The 12,471-nt window shown below is 51.6% G+C and overlaps 1 protein-coding gene across 8 annotated transcripts in view; it reads left to right on the top strand.

Annotated features, from left to right (window-relative positions):
* khk (ketohexokinase) overlaps positions 1–12,471 on the top strand; it is an 83,032-nt gene that overhangs the window by 55,571 nt on the left and 14,990 nt on the right. For 7 of the 8 annotated variants that reach the window (XM_072476379.1, XM_072476383.1, XM_072476380.1 and 4 more), the window contains 2 exons: positions 1,633–1,779; positions 9,626–9,714. In XM_072476379.1, the coding sequence (XP_072332480.1) occupies positions 1,633–1,779; positions 9,626–9,714 (236 nt within the window). The remainder of the gene's footprint in view (positions 1–1,632; positions 1,780–9,625; positions 9,715–12,471) is intronic. The other variant, XM_072476385.1, reaches the window with a different exon arrangement.

The following is a 12,471-nucleotide window of genomic DNA, read 5'->3' on the forward strand; positions in this document are numbered from 1 at the left end:
CGGTGATTACATGGTGCCGCAGTCCAGTGCCTACTTAACTCGCCATATGCAACTTTGAAACAAGGTTGTTAGTTAAAAAAATAAACAGAGTGGTTGAACTCTGAACCAAATGAATTTCTCTCCTGATGAGATAGAGGGACGGGGCCGAGTGAACAAAGAACCTCTTTTGCTCGTCCCTGTGTTACATGCTACCTGGGGGAATGAAGCCTGGTTTCAGATGAATGGGAAAATGCTCCCTGTGTGTTCCGTCATTTTCAATTTTAATTTTAGAGCTTTAACATTTGCAATTATTTTTTCTTATTTCAGCATAAGATAGTCAGACATTACATTGAGAACTTACTATTTTTCAGCGTATCACTGGTAAATAAGAACTGTTAGTTGCACAGTTTAAAATTTCACAAATCGTATTTCCCTGTAAAAGCAGATCTTGTACCACAAGGTACCTGTTGACGGCACTGAATTTGCGGTTTTTAGTAGCACCAGCAGCAGGCGGTTTATAATCCTGCATCTTTGATTTTGGACTACTGTCCTGCATTCTTGATTTTGCACATTTATCATCCATTTGGGAACATTTTATTTTAACTTTATATCTATATTGACCAATGGACAATCGAGTAGCCAGCAACTTTTTAACGATGATATTGTGACTCCTCATCCCCAATCAATATCCCAGGATTACGTCAGGACCAGATTCAGCATTATACATTGAACCAGATTTTGCTGGAGCAGGACATCTCTTGCACCATGGTCTATCAGTTAGAATTACAATTGCATACTTTTCCCACATAATTGCTGGAAGTGTAACCTGATAACAGCACAGTGATGGCAAAGGGCATCCAGGACCTTGGTGAACAGTGGGCCCAATATCTCAGTAGCCAGTGAGATTCAAGGATGAAAAAAATAAATATTGGGACTGAGGGGGAGAGTAGATTAGAGTTGAAATGTCAAATCAGAAATAGGGGGCGCGATCTACCAGAATGGGGACAGAGTCCCGTAACGTGAGAGATGAGCCGGGTCTTTCCCAGCACTCGGAGCGCCAAGAAACACCTCGCAATGTAACGACCATCCGGGTAGATTGGGGGCCTTAGCGGGGAAACCGTGATGAAAATCATGGAGAGTCTTCGGGTGAGGTGCCATACTTGAGAAGCAAATGGTGGAGTGGCACAAATCAGCCAGTGTCTCTGGTAATTTGTAAAATGCTGGGTACCTCCATTTGCCACAAGTTACTGACCAGCTTGCAGATAATAACAGCATGTGCTGTTTACATGTAATTACTGTTTCAGAAAATTCTGGCCCATCCTCTGGATCGATAAACTATTTGCTTCAGTGGCTAACTCCAACGTCCCCAGATTGCTGACTTCCTGCGTTGTTTGTTGGGAAGTTATGTAACACATCAAAGAAGATGTGCAATACCTTCTCCCCTGGATTCATTTCTTCCAGCTTCCACATTTTTCACAACACCAATCGTAAAAGACAGATGGATAATCTGCTTCCCCCCCCCCCCTCCCCCAACAAAGCTCTGGATAAGTTACTCATATTGTCTCTCATACCCTTGCGTGTCAGTGTGCGTTATCTTTAAATACAAAATATCAACAATAATAGCATGTATTTTATAATGATCATTATGTCTAGGGCAGAAATGCATCTGAGCAGGTTGCTATGATACAGCAAGTTGAGCAGTACAATGCCACTGTGCCAACAGAGCGTCAAATTACTACCTCTGTAGAGATTGAGAAAACAAGAGAACCGCTTTACCAGCTTTTTGGACATGGAGACGTGGTATGTTTTACTTTAGAAATGTTTAAGAATGAGCTATTATATGAACTGGGTCATTAAACCGACATGTTTATTAACATCAAGAATACTTACATTTATGTAAAATTATAGTGCAGTACAACATCTCAGGAATACTTAATGAAATTAAATACTTTCAAAGTCTTGTGATTGGGTTGTTTTGTGGGCGAACAAAGCAACTATGATCCATCAGCAAAACCTAATGATTAGCAATAAGCTGGGCCGCTCCGACACCGGCGACCAGAGAATCGGCGCCAATAGTGCCGGCGCAGCGCTGGTCGGGAACCGTGCCTGACGATTCTCCGAGCTCGACGGGCCAATTGCCCGCCGAGTTCAGCGGAGTCCCGGCGGCATCTGTCGTGAAGCGGGACCTCGGCGTTGTGGATGCGGCGGCCGTCCTGGTGGGGGGGGGGGGGGAGGGGGACCCGACTCTGTGGGGTCTCCACATTGTCCAGGCCCGTGATCAGAGCCAACCGATCAGTTGGTGGGCTAATTGTGGAGGGGGCCTATGTTCTTGGAGTGCCATATGTCCCGGGGGGCGGTGCGGAGGTGGCAACTCACACGCATGCACGGACCCGCACCGGCCGTGCTGGCGCCTGTATCGGTAGCTGTAGCTGCGTGAGGCGCGTCAGTGCCGTGCTGGCCCCTGTGCGGTGCAAGGTTGCTGCTCCTAGGGGCCAGATGGCACCGTCGTAAAACGCTCCGCCGTTTACGTCGGCGTCAACACTTAGCCTCATTATCGGAGAATCCCACGCACAGTTCCTCACCTGAGGTTCAGTTAGGAGAATCGCCGGGTCGGAGAATCGCCGGGGGCTGGCGTGAATCCCGCCCCCGCCGGTTGCCGAATTCTCCGGCACCGGATATTCGGCGGAGGCGGGATTCGCGCCGCGCCGGTTGGCGCCCCCCACCCCCCCCCCTGCGATTCTCCGGCCCGAATGGGCCGAAGTCCCGCTGCTAGAATGCCTGTCTCGCCGGCGTAGATTAAACCACCTACCTTACCGGCGGGGACGGGCTCCGGGGTCCTGGGGGGGGGGCGCGGGGCGATCTGGCCATGGGGGGTGCCCCCACGGTGGCCTGGCCCGCGATCGGGGCCCACCCATCCGCGGGTGGGCCTGTGCAGTGGGGGCACTCTTTTCCTTCCGCCTCCGCCACGGTCTCCGCCATGGCGGAGGCGGAAGAGACTCCCTCCACAGCGCATGCGCGGGGATGCCGTGAGCGGCCGCTAACGCTCCCGCGCATGCGCCGCCCGAAGATGCCATTTCCGCGCCAGCTGGCGGGGCACCAAAGGCCTTTTCCGCCAGCTGGCGGGGCGGAAATTAGTCCGGCGCGGGCCTAGCCCCTTAAGGTTGGGCCTCGGCCCCCCCAAGATGCGGAGGATTCCGCACCTTTGGGGTGGCGCGATGCCCGACTGATTTGTGCCGTTTTGGGCGCCGGTCGGCGGACATCGTGCCGATACTGGAGAATTTTGCCCATGCTTCTTGAACACCCTTGGCAGTATGGCCGCTGCTGGGAACCTTGCTCCCACACCACCATGTCATGTTGTTTTCCAAGGGGAATGGTCAGATTCACAGCACTGTTACAGTGTTACAGTCTATCATGTCTGCACTGATTCTCCAAGCGAACACTCCCCCACTTTCTCAGATAACAGTCCAATTCTCATGCGAATGCCTTGATTGAACCTGCCTCCACTACACTCTCGGACATTGCATTCCAGACCCAGCCACTTGCTGCTTGAAAAAAGACTTTCCTCAGGTTGCTTTAGATTCTTATGCCCATTACTTTAAATGTGTGCACTTTCCTTCTCAATCTGTTTCTCGCTGCCTACTCTGACCAGACCCCTCGTGATTTTGAATACCTTGATCAAATCTTCTCCTAGCCTACTTTACTCCAAGGAAAATAGCCCCAACTTATCCAATCTATCTTCATAATTGAAGTTCCTCAACCTGAGAAGGTAAAGTCCCAGGTGACCATAGGCTGTTTTCTTCTTTGAGGGGGAGAACTGACTGGCGGTGATTTAACCTCAGGATCACCACACCTATAATAATATAATAATCTTTATTGTCACAAGTGGGCTTACATTGCAATAAAATTACTGTGAAAAGCCCCTAGTCGCCACATTCCGGTGCTTGTTGGGGTACACGAGGGAAAATTCAGAATGTCCAAATTACCTAACAAGCACGTCTATGTGGGAATTGTGGCAGGAAACCAGAGCACCCGGAGGAAACCCACGCAGAGAACATGCAGACTATGCACAGACAGTGACCCAAACCGGGAATCGAACCTGGGACCCTGGCGCTGAAAAACAACCGTGCTAACCACTGTGCTACCATGTAGCCCCTCAGGCAAGGGGTAAGATTGAGAAGATGGGGCCTTCATGAATTATCTCAGCCAGTACGGGAGTTGAACTTACGCTTAGCCTTGCTCTGCATCACAAACCAGCTGTCTAACCAAGTGAGCTAAACTGGCCCCCAAATGATTCATCCCTAGAACCATTCTTTTGAATCATTTCTGCAGTTTCTCCAATATCTTTACATCTTTCCTAAAGTATGGTACCCAGAACTAGATGCAACACTCCAGCTGAGGCTGAGCTTGTACAAGTTCAGCATAACTTCCTGGCTCTTGTACACTAGGTCCCTATTAATAAAGCCCAGGATACTCTATGCTGTATTAACTGCTTTCTTAACCTGTCCTGTCTCTTCAATGATGTATGCACAGATACATCTAAGTCCTTCTGCTCTTGTACCCTCTTCAAAGTTGTATCCTTTATTTTATATTGCTTCTCCATGTCTTCCTACAAAAATGAATCGCTTAACATTTCTCCGCATTGAACTTTAACAACCACTTGTCCGCCCATTCCACCAACTTGTCCATGGGCAGGATTTTCTGACCCTTCCCAGGATGTTACCCTCTTCCGAAGTCAAACCCCGCTGCAGGTTCCCTGGCAGCAGGAAGGGCAAACCACACAAATTGCCGCTGACTTCGGCGGGACTGTAAGAGCCCGCTGGCGGTCAATGAAGAGCCGCTGGCGGTCAATGAAGAGCCTGCTGGAGGTCAATGAAGAGCCGCTGGCGGTCAATGAAGAACCTGCTGGAGGTCAATGAAGAGCCCGTTGGCGGTCAATGAAGAGCCTGCTGGAGGTCAATGAAGAGCCGCTGGCGGTCAATGAAGAACCTGCTGGAGGTCAATGAAGAGCCCACTGGCGGTCAATGAAGAGGCCGCTGGAGGTCAATGAAGATCCCACTGGCGGTCAATGAAGAGGTTGCTGGAGGTCAATGAAGAGCCCGTTGGCGGTCAATGAAGAGCCTGCTGGAGGTCAATGAAGAGCCGCTGGCGGTCAATGAAGAACCTGCTGGAGGTCAATGAAGAGCCCACTGGCGGTCAATGAAGAGGCCGCTGGAGGTCAATGAAGATCCCACTGGCGGTCAATGAAGAGGTTGCTGGAGGTCAATGAAGAGCCCGTTGGTGGTCAATGAAGAGGCTGCTGGTGGTCAATGAAGAGCCCGCTGGAGGTCAATGAAGAGCCCGCTGGCGGTCAATGAAGAGCCCGCTGGCGGTCAATGAAGAGCCCGCTGGCGGTCAATGAATAGGCCGCTGGAGGTCAATGAATAGGCCGCTGGAGGTCAATGAAGAGGTTGCTGGAGGTCAATGAAGAGCCCGTTGGTGGTCAATGAAGAGGCTGCTGGTGGTCAATGAAGAGCCCGTTGGAGGTCAATGAAGAGCCCGCTGGCGGTCAATGAAGAGCCCGCTGGCGGTCAATGAAGAGCCCGCTGGCGGTCAATGAAGAGCCCGCTGGAGGTCAATGAAGAGGCCGCTGGAGGTCAATGAATAGGCCGCTGGAGGTCAATGAAGAGCCCGTTGGTGGTCAATGAAGAGCCAGCTGGAGGTCAATGAAGATCCCACTGGCGGTCAATGAAGAGGCCGCTGGAGGTCAATGAAGAGCCCGTTGGTGGTCAATGAAGAGCCCGTTGGTGGTCAATGAAGAGGCTGCTGGTGGTCAATGAAGAGGCCGCTGGCGGTCAATGAAGAGCCCGCTGGCGGTCAATGAAGAGCCCGCTGGCGGTCAATGAAGAGGCCGCTGGCGGTCAATGAAGAGGCCGCTGGCGGTCAATGAAGAGCCCGCTGGCGGTCAATGAAGAGCCCGCTGGAGGTCAATGAAGAGCCCGCTGGAGGTCAATGAAGAGCCCGCTGGCGGTCAATGAAGATCCCACTGGCGGTCAATGAAGAGGCCGCTGGAGGTCAATGAAGAGCCCGTTGGTGGTCAATGAAGAGCCCGTTGGTGGTCAATGAAGAGGCCGCTGGAGGTCAATGAAGAGCCCGCTGGAGGTCAATGAAGAGGCCGCTGGAGGTCAATGAAGAGCCTGCTGGAGGTCAGTGAAGAGGCCGCTGGCGGTCAATGAAGAGGCCGCTGGTGGTCAATGAAGAGCCCGCTGGAGGTCAATGAAGATCCCACTGGCGGTCAATGAAGAGGCCGCTGGAGGTCAATGAAGAGGCCGCTGGAGGTCAATGAAGAGGCCGCTGGTGGTCAATGAAGAGCCTGCTGGCGGTCAATGAAGAGGCCGCTGGAGGTCAATGAAGAGCCCGCTGGCGGTCAATGAAGAGCCCGTTGGCGGTCAATGAAGAGGCCGGTGGCGGTCAATGAAGAGCCCATTGGCGGTCAATGAAGAGGCCGGTGGCGGTCAATGAAGAGCCCGTTGGCGGTCAATGAAGAGGCCGGTGGCGGTCAATGAAGAGGCCGCTGGAGGTCAATGAAGAGCCCGTTGGCGGTCAATGAAGAGGCCGCTGGTGGTCAATGAAGATCCCACTGGCGGTCAATGAAGAGCCTGCTGGTGGTCAATGAAGAGCCCGCTGGTGGTCAATGAAGATCCCGCTGGCGGTCAATGAAGAGCCTGCTGGTGGTCAATGAAGAGCCCGCTGGTGGTCAATGAAGATCCCACTGGCGGTCAATGAAGAGCCCACTGGCGGTCAATGAAGAGCCCGCTGGCGGTCAATGAAGAGCCCGCTGGCGGTCAATGAAGAGCCCGCTGGAGGTCAATGAAGAGGCCGCTGGAGGTCAATGAAGAGCCTGCTGGAGGTCAGTGAAGAGGCCGCTGGCAGTCAATGAAGAGGCCGCTGGAGGTCAATGAAGAGCCTGCTGCAGGTCAGTGAAGAGGCCGCTGGCGGTCAATGAAGATCCCACTGGCGGTCAGTGAAGAGGCCGCTGGCGGTCAATGAAGAGGCCGCTGGAGGTCAATGAAGAGGCCGCTGGAGGTCAATGAAGAGGCCGCTGGAGGTCAATGAAGAGGCCGCTGGAGGTCAATGAAGAGCCCGCTGGTGGTCAATGAAGATCCCACTGGCGGTCAATGAAGAGCCCACTGGCGGTCAATGAAGAGCCCGCTGGCGGTCAATGAAGAGGCCGCTGGAGGTCAATGAAGAGCCCGCTGGAGGTCAATGAAGAGGCCGCTGGAGGTCAATGAAGAGCCTGCTGGAGGTCAGTGAAGAGGCCGCTGGCAGTCAATGAAGAGGCCGCTGGAGGTCAATGAAGAGCCTGCTGGAGGTCAGTGAAGAGGCCGCTGGCAGTCAATGAAGATCCCACTGGCGGTCAGTGAAGAGCCTGCTGGAGGTCAGTGAAGAGGCCGCTGGCGGTCAATGAAGAGGCCGCTGGAGGTCAATGAAGAGGCCGCTGGAGGTCAATGAAGAGGCCGCTGGAGGTCAATGAAGAGGCCGCTGGAGGTCAATGAAGAGGCCGCTGGAGGTCAATGAAGAGCCCGTTGGCTGTCAATGAAGAGCCTGCTGGTGGTCAATGAAGAGCCCGCTGGTGGTCAATGATGAGGCCGCTGGAGGTCAATGAAGATCCCACTGGCGGTCAATGAAGAGCCCACTGGCGGTCAATGAAGAGCCCGCTGGCGGTCAATGAAGAGCCCGCTGGCGGTCAATGAAGAGGCCGCTGGAGGTCAATGATGAGCCACCGCCACCCGAGGGGTCTGTAAAATTCTGGCACATGTCTTTTGAAGTCCTTTTCAATTCTCCGCACCAATCATAAACCTTCCAAGTTTAATATCATCCACAAATTTTGAAAGTGCCCTGTACACCAAGGTGTTGGTCATTAATATTTATCAGGAAGAACAAGGATCCCAACACTGACCCTGGGGGAACTCCATTATAAACCTTTCTCCTGCTTCACAGTGATCCTGACCTGCTTCACTCACCTCCCGGTCTGCTTCACAGTGATCCTGACCCTGTTTAAGGGCAGCACGGTAGTACAAGTGGATAGCACTGTGGCTTCACAGAGCCAGGGTCCCACGTTCGATTCCCCGCTGAGTCACAGTCTGTGCGGAGTCTGCACGTTCTCCCCGTGTTTGCGTGTGTTTCCTCCGGGTGCTCCGGTTTCCTCCCACAGTCCAAAGATGTGCAGGTTCGGTGGATTAGCCATGATAAATTGCCCTTAGTGACCAAAAAGGTTAGAAGGGGTTAATGGGTTACGGGGATAGGGTGGAAATGAGGGCTTAAGTGGGTCGGTGCAGACTCGATGGGCCGAATGGCCTCCTTCTGCACTGTATGTTCTGTGTTCTATTTTCAATGCTTCACTCTCTTCCGGTCTGCTTCACAGTGATCCTGACCTGCTTCACACTCCCGGTCTCTTCACAGTGATGCTGACCTGCTTCACACTCCTGGTCTGCTTCACAGTGATGCTGACCTGCTTCACACTCCCGGTCTGCTTCACAGTGATGCTGACCTGCTTCACACCCCCGGTCTGCTTCACAGGGAACCTGACCTGCTTCACTCTCCTCCCAGTCTCTTCACAGTGATCCTGATCTGCTTCAATGTGATCCTGACCTGCTTCACTTTCCTCATTCAATGCCTACTAGTGCACCATCTTTGGGAGCGGCTTGTTTGTGCTGAAGCCTGAATTCAGCAAAAACATCCTTTAACACTTCCACACCTGTTCCTGTAGATGTTTGCCAGTTGAAACGATGATAGAAGGAAGCAAGGACAATTAGAAATTATCAACCTGCAACTATCCTGTAAAAACTGCTGACGTATGCTCAGTTGTGTGTGTTTAAAATACACCATCAGCTGGAGTGTCGACCTCCAAATGGCAGGACTGGCATCAAATTCTCCTTTGTAAACTGATTGACTTCCTGATCTGCCTACTCCGCATACCTCGAGTGGCCCTTCACAATTCACACTCTCGAGCTCTCATCAATATGGTGTCCAGTGCACTCGCACCAGTCGTGTCTGTGTGCACCTGGGATTTCACTTTGGACATTAAATGGTACCCCTAACACCCAAACAATGGATGTGCTGGAATCTAACGCCGTATTTCCCTATAAAATGTAGGCATGCAATGGTGAGAAGGGAGTTACGTGAAAACTGCTGCAGTATCAGGCCTTGAATGAGTATCATAAAAAGGAATGGAAAATATTATCAGTAAAAATATTTTCCATGTCTTGTTTAATTTTGGACCTCAGGTGGTCCAAAGTTAAAGTTAAAAAGGAAGCAGACTATAACCGTGAATCTTAAGGTATATGAAGGCTACATTTCATAAGAGTTTGGAAATGTCCCAGAGATTTTTAACAAGAAGAATGGCTGGAGCGTAATTTTCAAGAAAGCTGGGATATCTGTATAAGAGGATGGAATGGAGAGTGTTCAGCCTGTGCATTAGGATGCTGTTAATATCATTTTTGAGAAGTGCTGAACAACATATTTTCAATGGCCATTACTAAGTTTGTTACCAAATACCTGAAATGATCTTCAATAAAAATGCCAATAAAGAGTAAGTGCCATCAAGTTAAGCAATGCCTGCACGCTTTCAAGATAAATATACTTTTTTTTGTCTGTGTGCATGCCGTAGGTTTTTGTCAGCAAAGATGTTGCCAGACATTTTGGGTTTAATTCAGCATCAGAAGCAGTAAAAGGACTTTACAGCCGTGTAAAACCAGGGTAAGTACAGCCAGAGCCCTTAATTTAAGTGCATTTTCTGTCACATTTCATTTATATAAGTAGATTTGACTTAAAAATATATAATGCAAATAGGGCTTTATTACCACATTGTCACCTGTCCTCCCGGCCATAGCAACAAGCCTCTGTAGTTAAGTACCTGGAGCAGTGTGAACATGCTTGTCTCAGACCTTGAGCGCGATTCTCCGACCCCCATCGGGTCGGAGAATCGCCGGGGGCTGACGCGAATCCTGCCCCCGCTGTGTCCTGAATTCTACGCCACCAGAGATTTGGCGGGGGCGGGAATCCCGCCGCGCCAGTCGGCGGGGGCGGGAACCGCGCTGGTCGGCAGGTCCACCCCCTGCGATTCCCCGGCCCGCGATGGGCCGAAGTCCCGCCGCTGTCAACCCTCTCCCGCCGACGTGGATTAAACCACCCTTTGAACGGCGGGACAAGGCGGCGCGGGCAGGCTCCGGGGTACTGGGGGGGGGGGGCGCGGGGCGATCTGGCCCCGGGGGGTACCCCCACGGTGGCCTGGTCCGTGATCGGGGCCCACCGATCCGCGGGCGGGCCAGTGCCGTGGGGGCACTCTTTTTCTTCCGCCTTCACCATGCTCTTCACTATGGGGAAGGGGAAGAGCCTCCCTCCCCTCCGCATGCGCGGGGATGATGTCAGCAGCCGCTGACGCTCCCGCGCATGCGTCGCCCGGCGAAGACCCTTCGGCGCTGGCTGGCGTGGCGCCAAAGGCCTTTCCCACCAGCCGGCGGAGCGCAAACCACTCCGGCGCGGGCCTGGCCCCTCAAGGCGAGGGCTTGGCCCCTAAAGGTGCGGAGACTTCCGCCCCCTTGGGGCGGCCCGACGCCGGAGTGGTTCCCGCCACTCCATTACGCCGGAACCCCCCGCCCCGCCGGGTAGGGGAGAATCCCGCCCCTTGTCTGAACCCTGTGCAAACTACATAAAATTGGATAGAGCTTAGAGCAAACAGGCCTTTAGGCCGAACCAGTCGAGAGTCATGTGTGTGTTCCATTTGAACCTCCTCCCATCTTTATTCCTCTTATCTCTATCAGCACAGTCCTCTATTCCCTTTCTCCCACATATGTCTATCTAGCTCCTACTTAAATGTATCTATTCTATTCCTCTCAACGCCTCCCTGTGATAGTGAGTTCCACATTCTCACCATTGTCTGAGCAAAGAAGTTTCTTATGAATTCTTGGCAACTATCTTGTATTAATGATATCGAATTTTGCTATTCCACAAATGTTGAAAAATTCCTGTGTTTGCTCTGTCAAAACCTTTCATAGTTTGAAGACCTCTATTAATTCACCCTTCGATCATTTTACAAGATAAAATAGATTAAACAAACAACAGCTGTTCCTGTTAGCTGATGGGGCAAAGACTAACAAGCTCAGATTTAATGTTTTGAGCAAGAGATGCAGGAGGGACATGAGGAAAGACTTTTTTAACACCGAGAGTGGTAATGACCTGGAACTCGCTGCCTACGAGGGTGAGAGACGCAAAGGTGTTCAATAATTTCACAAATAAGCTGGATTGACACTAGAGGGAAATAAACTTGCAGGTGTACAAGGATACAGAGGGAAATGAGACTGACTGAGGTACGCGATGGAGAGGCAGCATGAATGGGCTGAATAGACTCTATCCGTGTTGTTCTGATGCTATGAGTGGAATCTTACTGCCTTTGAAGATGTTCTGAGGTCTGGCCAAAAGTGGGTCCTGGCCCTGTTAGTGATACGTGGCTTCCCACCTCTATGATATTACCCGAGGCGCCCAATTAATGGGCTGTCCATATGACACTGTCCTAATGTGGTATAGACACGCAGCCAGACCAATGGGAGGAGGGCTTCCGTGTTGTCCTGCTGGCTGCCTCACCCGGAGAATTGGGTACTGCTGTGGCAGGCTGGGGAACGCGAGGGTCCTTCAAGGTGGAGGTGCCTTCAGAAGATGAGTAAAACTTTTTAAATACCTGTGGTCACAGCTGCCAGGTCATATTTCTAGAGGCGATGGCCTGGGCTGCAGCTGTGACCTTGTGGCAGATGTGGCTCTGATGAAGGTTAAAGCTCACAGCCCCGCAAGCCAACCAATGGCATGCCAGCTCCAGACACCTGCTGGACTTTACCCTCAATGGGGGACCCATCCGCCACTGAGAAGATGCCGTCAGCATCTCCAACCTGACCACAAATGGGCATATAAATGTTCAGATTGGCTACCCACCATTACCAGTTAGGTGGTCCTTGCTGATTCCACCCCACGTTTGGTAAGAGCAGCTAGGAGTAGGAACTTGTCAGCCTGCTAATATGTAGCCCTCCTGTTCTACCTTCCTCCCAATCCCACCGTCAAGGCCGGTTTATAGGAGCAGTAAGATTCCAACCACTGACTCCATAATTTCATATCCTTCCCATAATATGGCAACAGAAACTGTAACAGTTCTGATAGTGTGGTCTAACCAGGGTTTGACATAACTTAAGTATAACGTCTTTACTTTTAAATTCAAACCCTGCAGGAATAAACCCCAGAGTGTTGTTTTGTAGCCTCATTAAGCTGAATTGTTTTTTTAAAATAATACTTTATTAAGGTATTTCAAAGTGTTTACAACAGTAACAAGCAGGAGGAGGAGGAAACCTTGGTGGAGGAGCAAAAGGGTAAATGGGAGTAGGAGCTTGGGGAGGAGATAGACGAGGGTACGTGGGCGGATGCCCTGGGTAGGATTAATTCTTCCTCCTCTTGCGCCAGGCTTAGCCTGAT

Source organism: Scyliorhinus torazame, chromosome 15 (assembly GCF_047496885.1).
Source record: "Scyliorhinus torazame isolate Kashiwa2021f chromosome 15, sScyTor2.1, whole genome shotgun sequence".
Taxonomy (NCBI): Eukaryota; Metazoa; Chordata; class Chondrichthyes; order Carcharhiniformes; family Scyliorhinidae; genus Scyliorhinus; species Scyliorhinus torazame.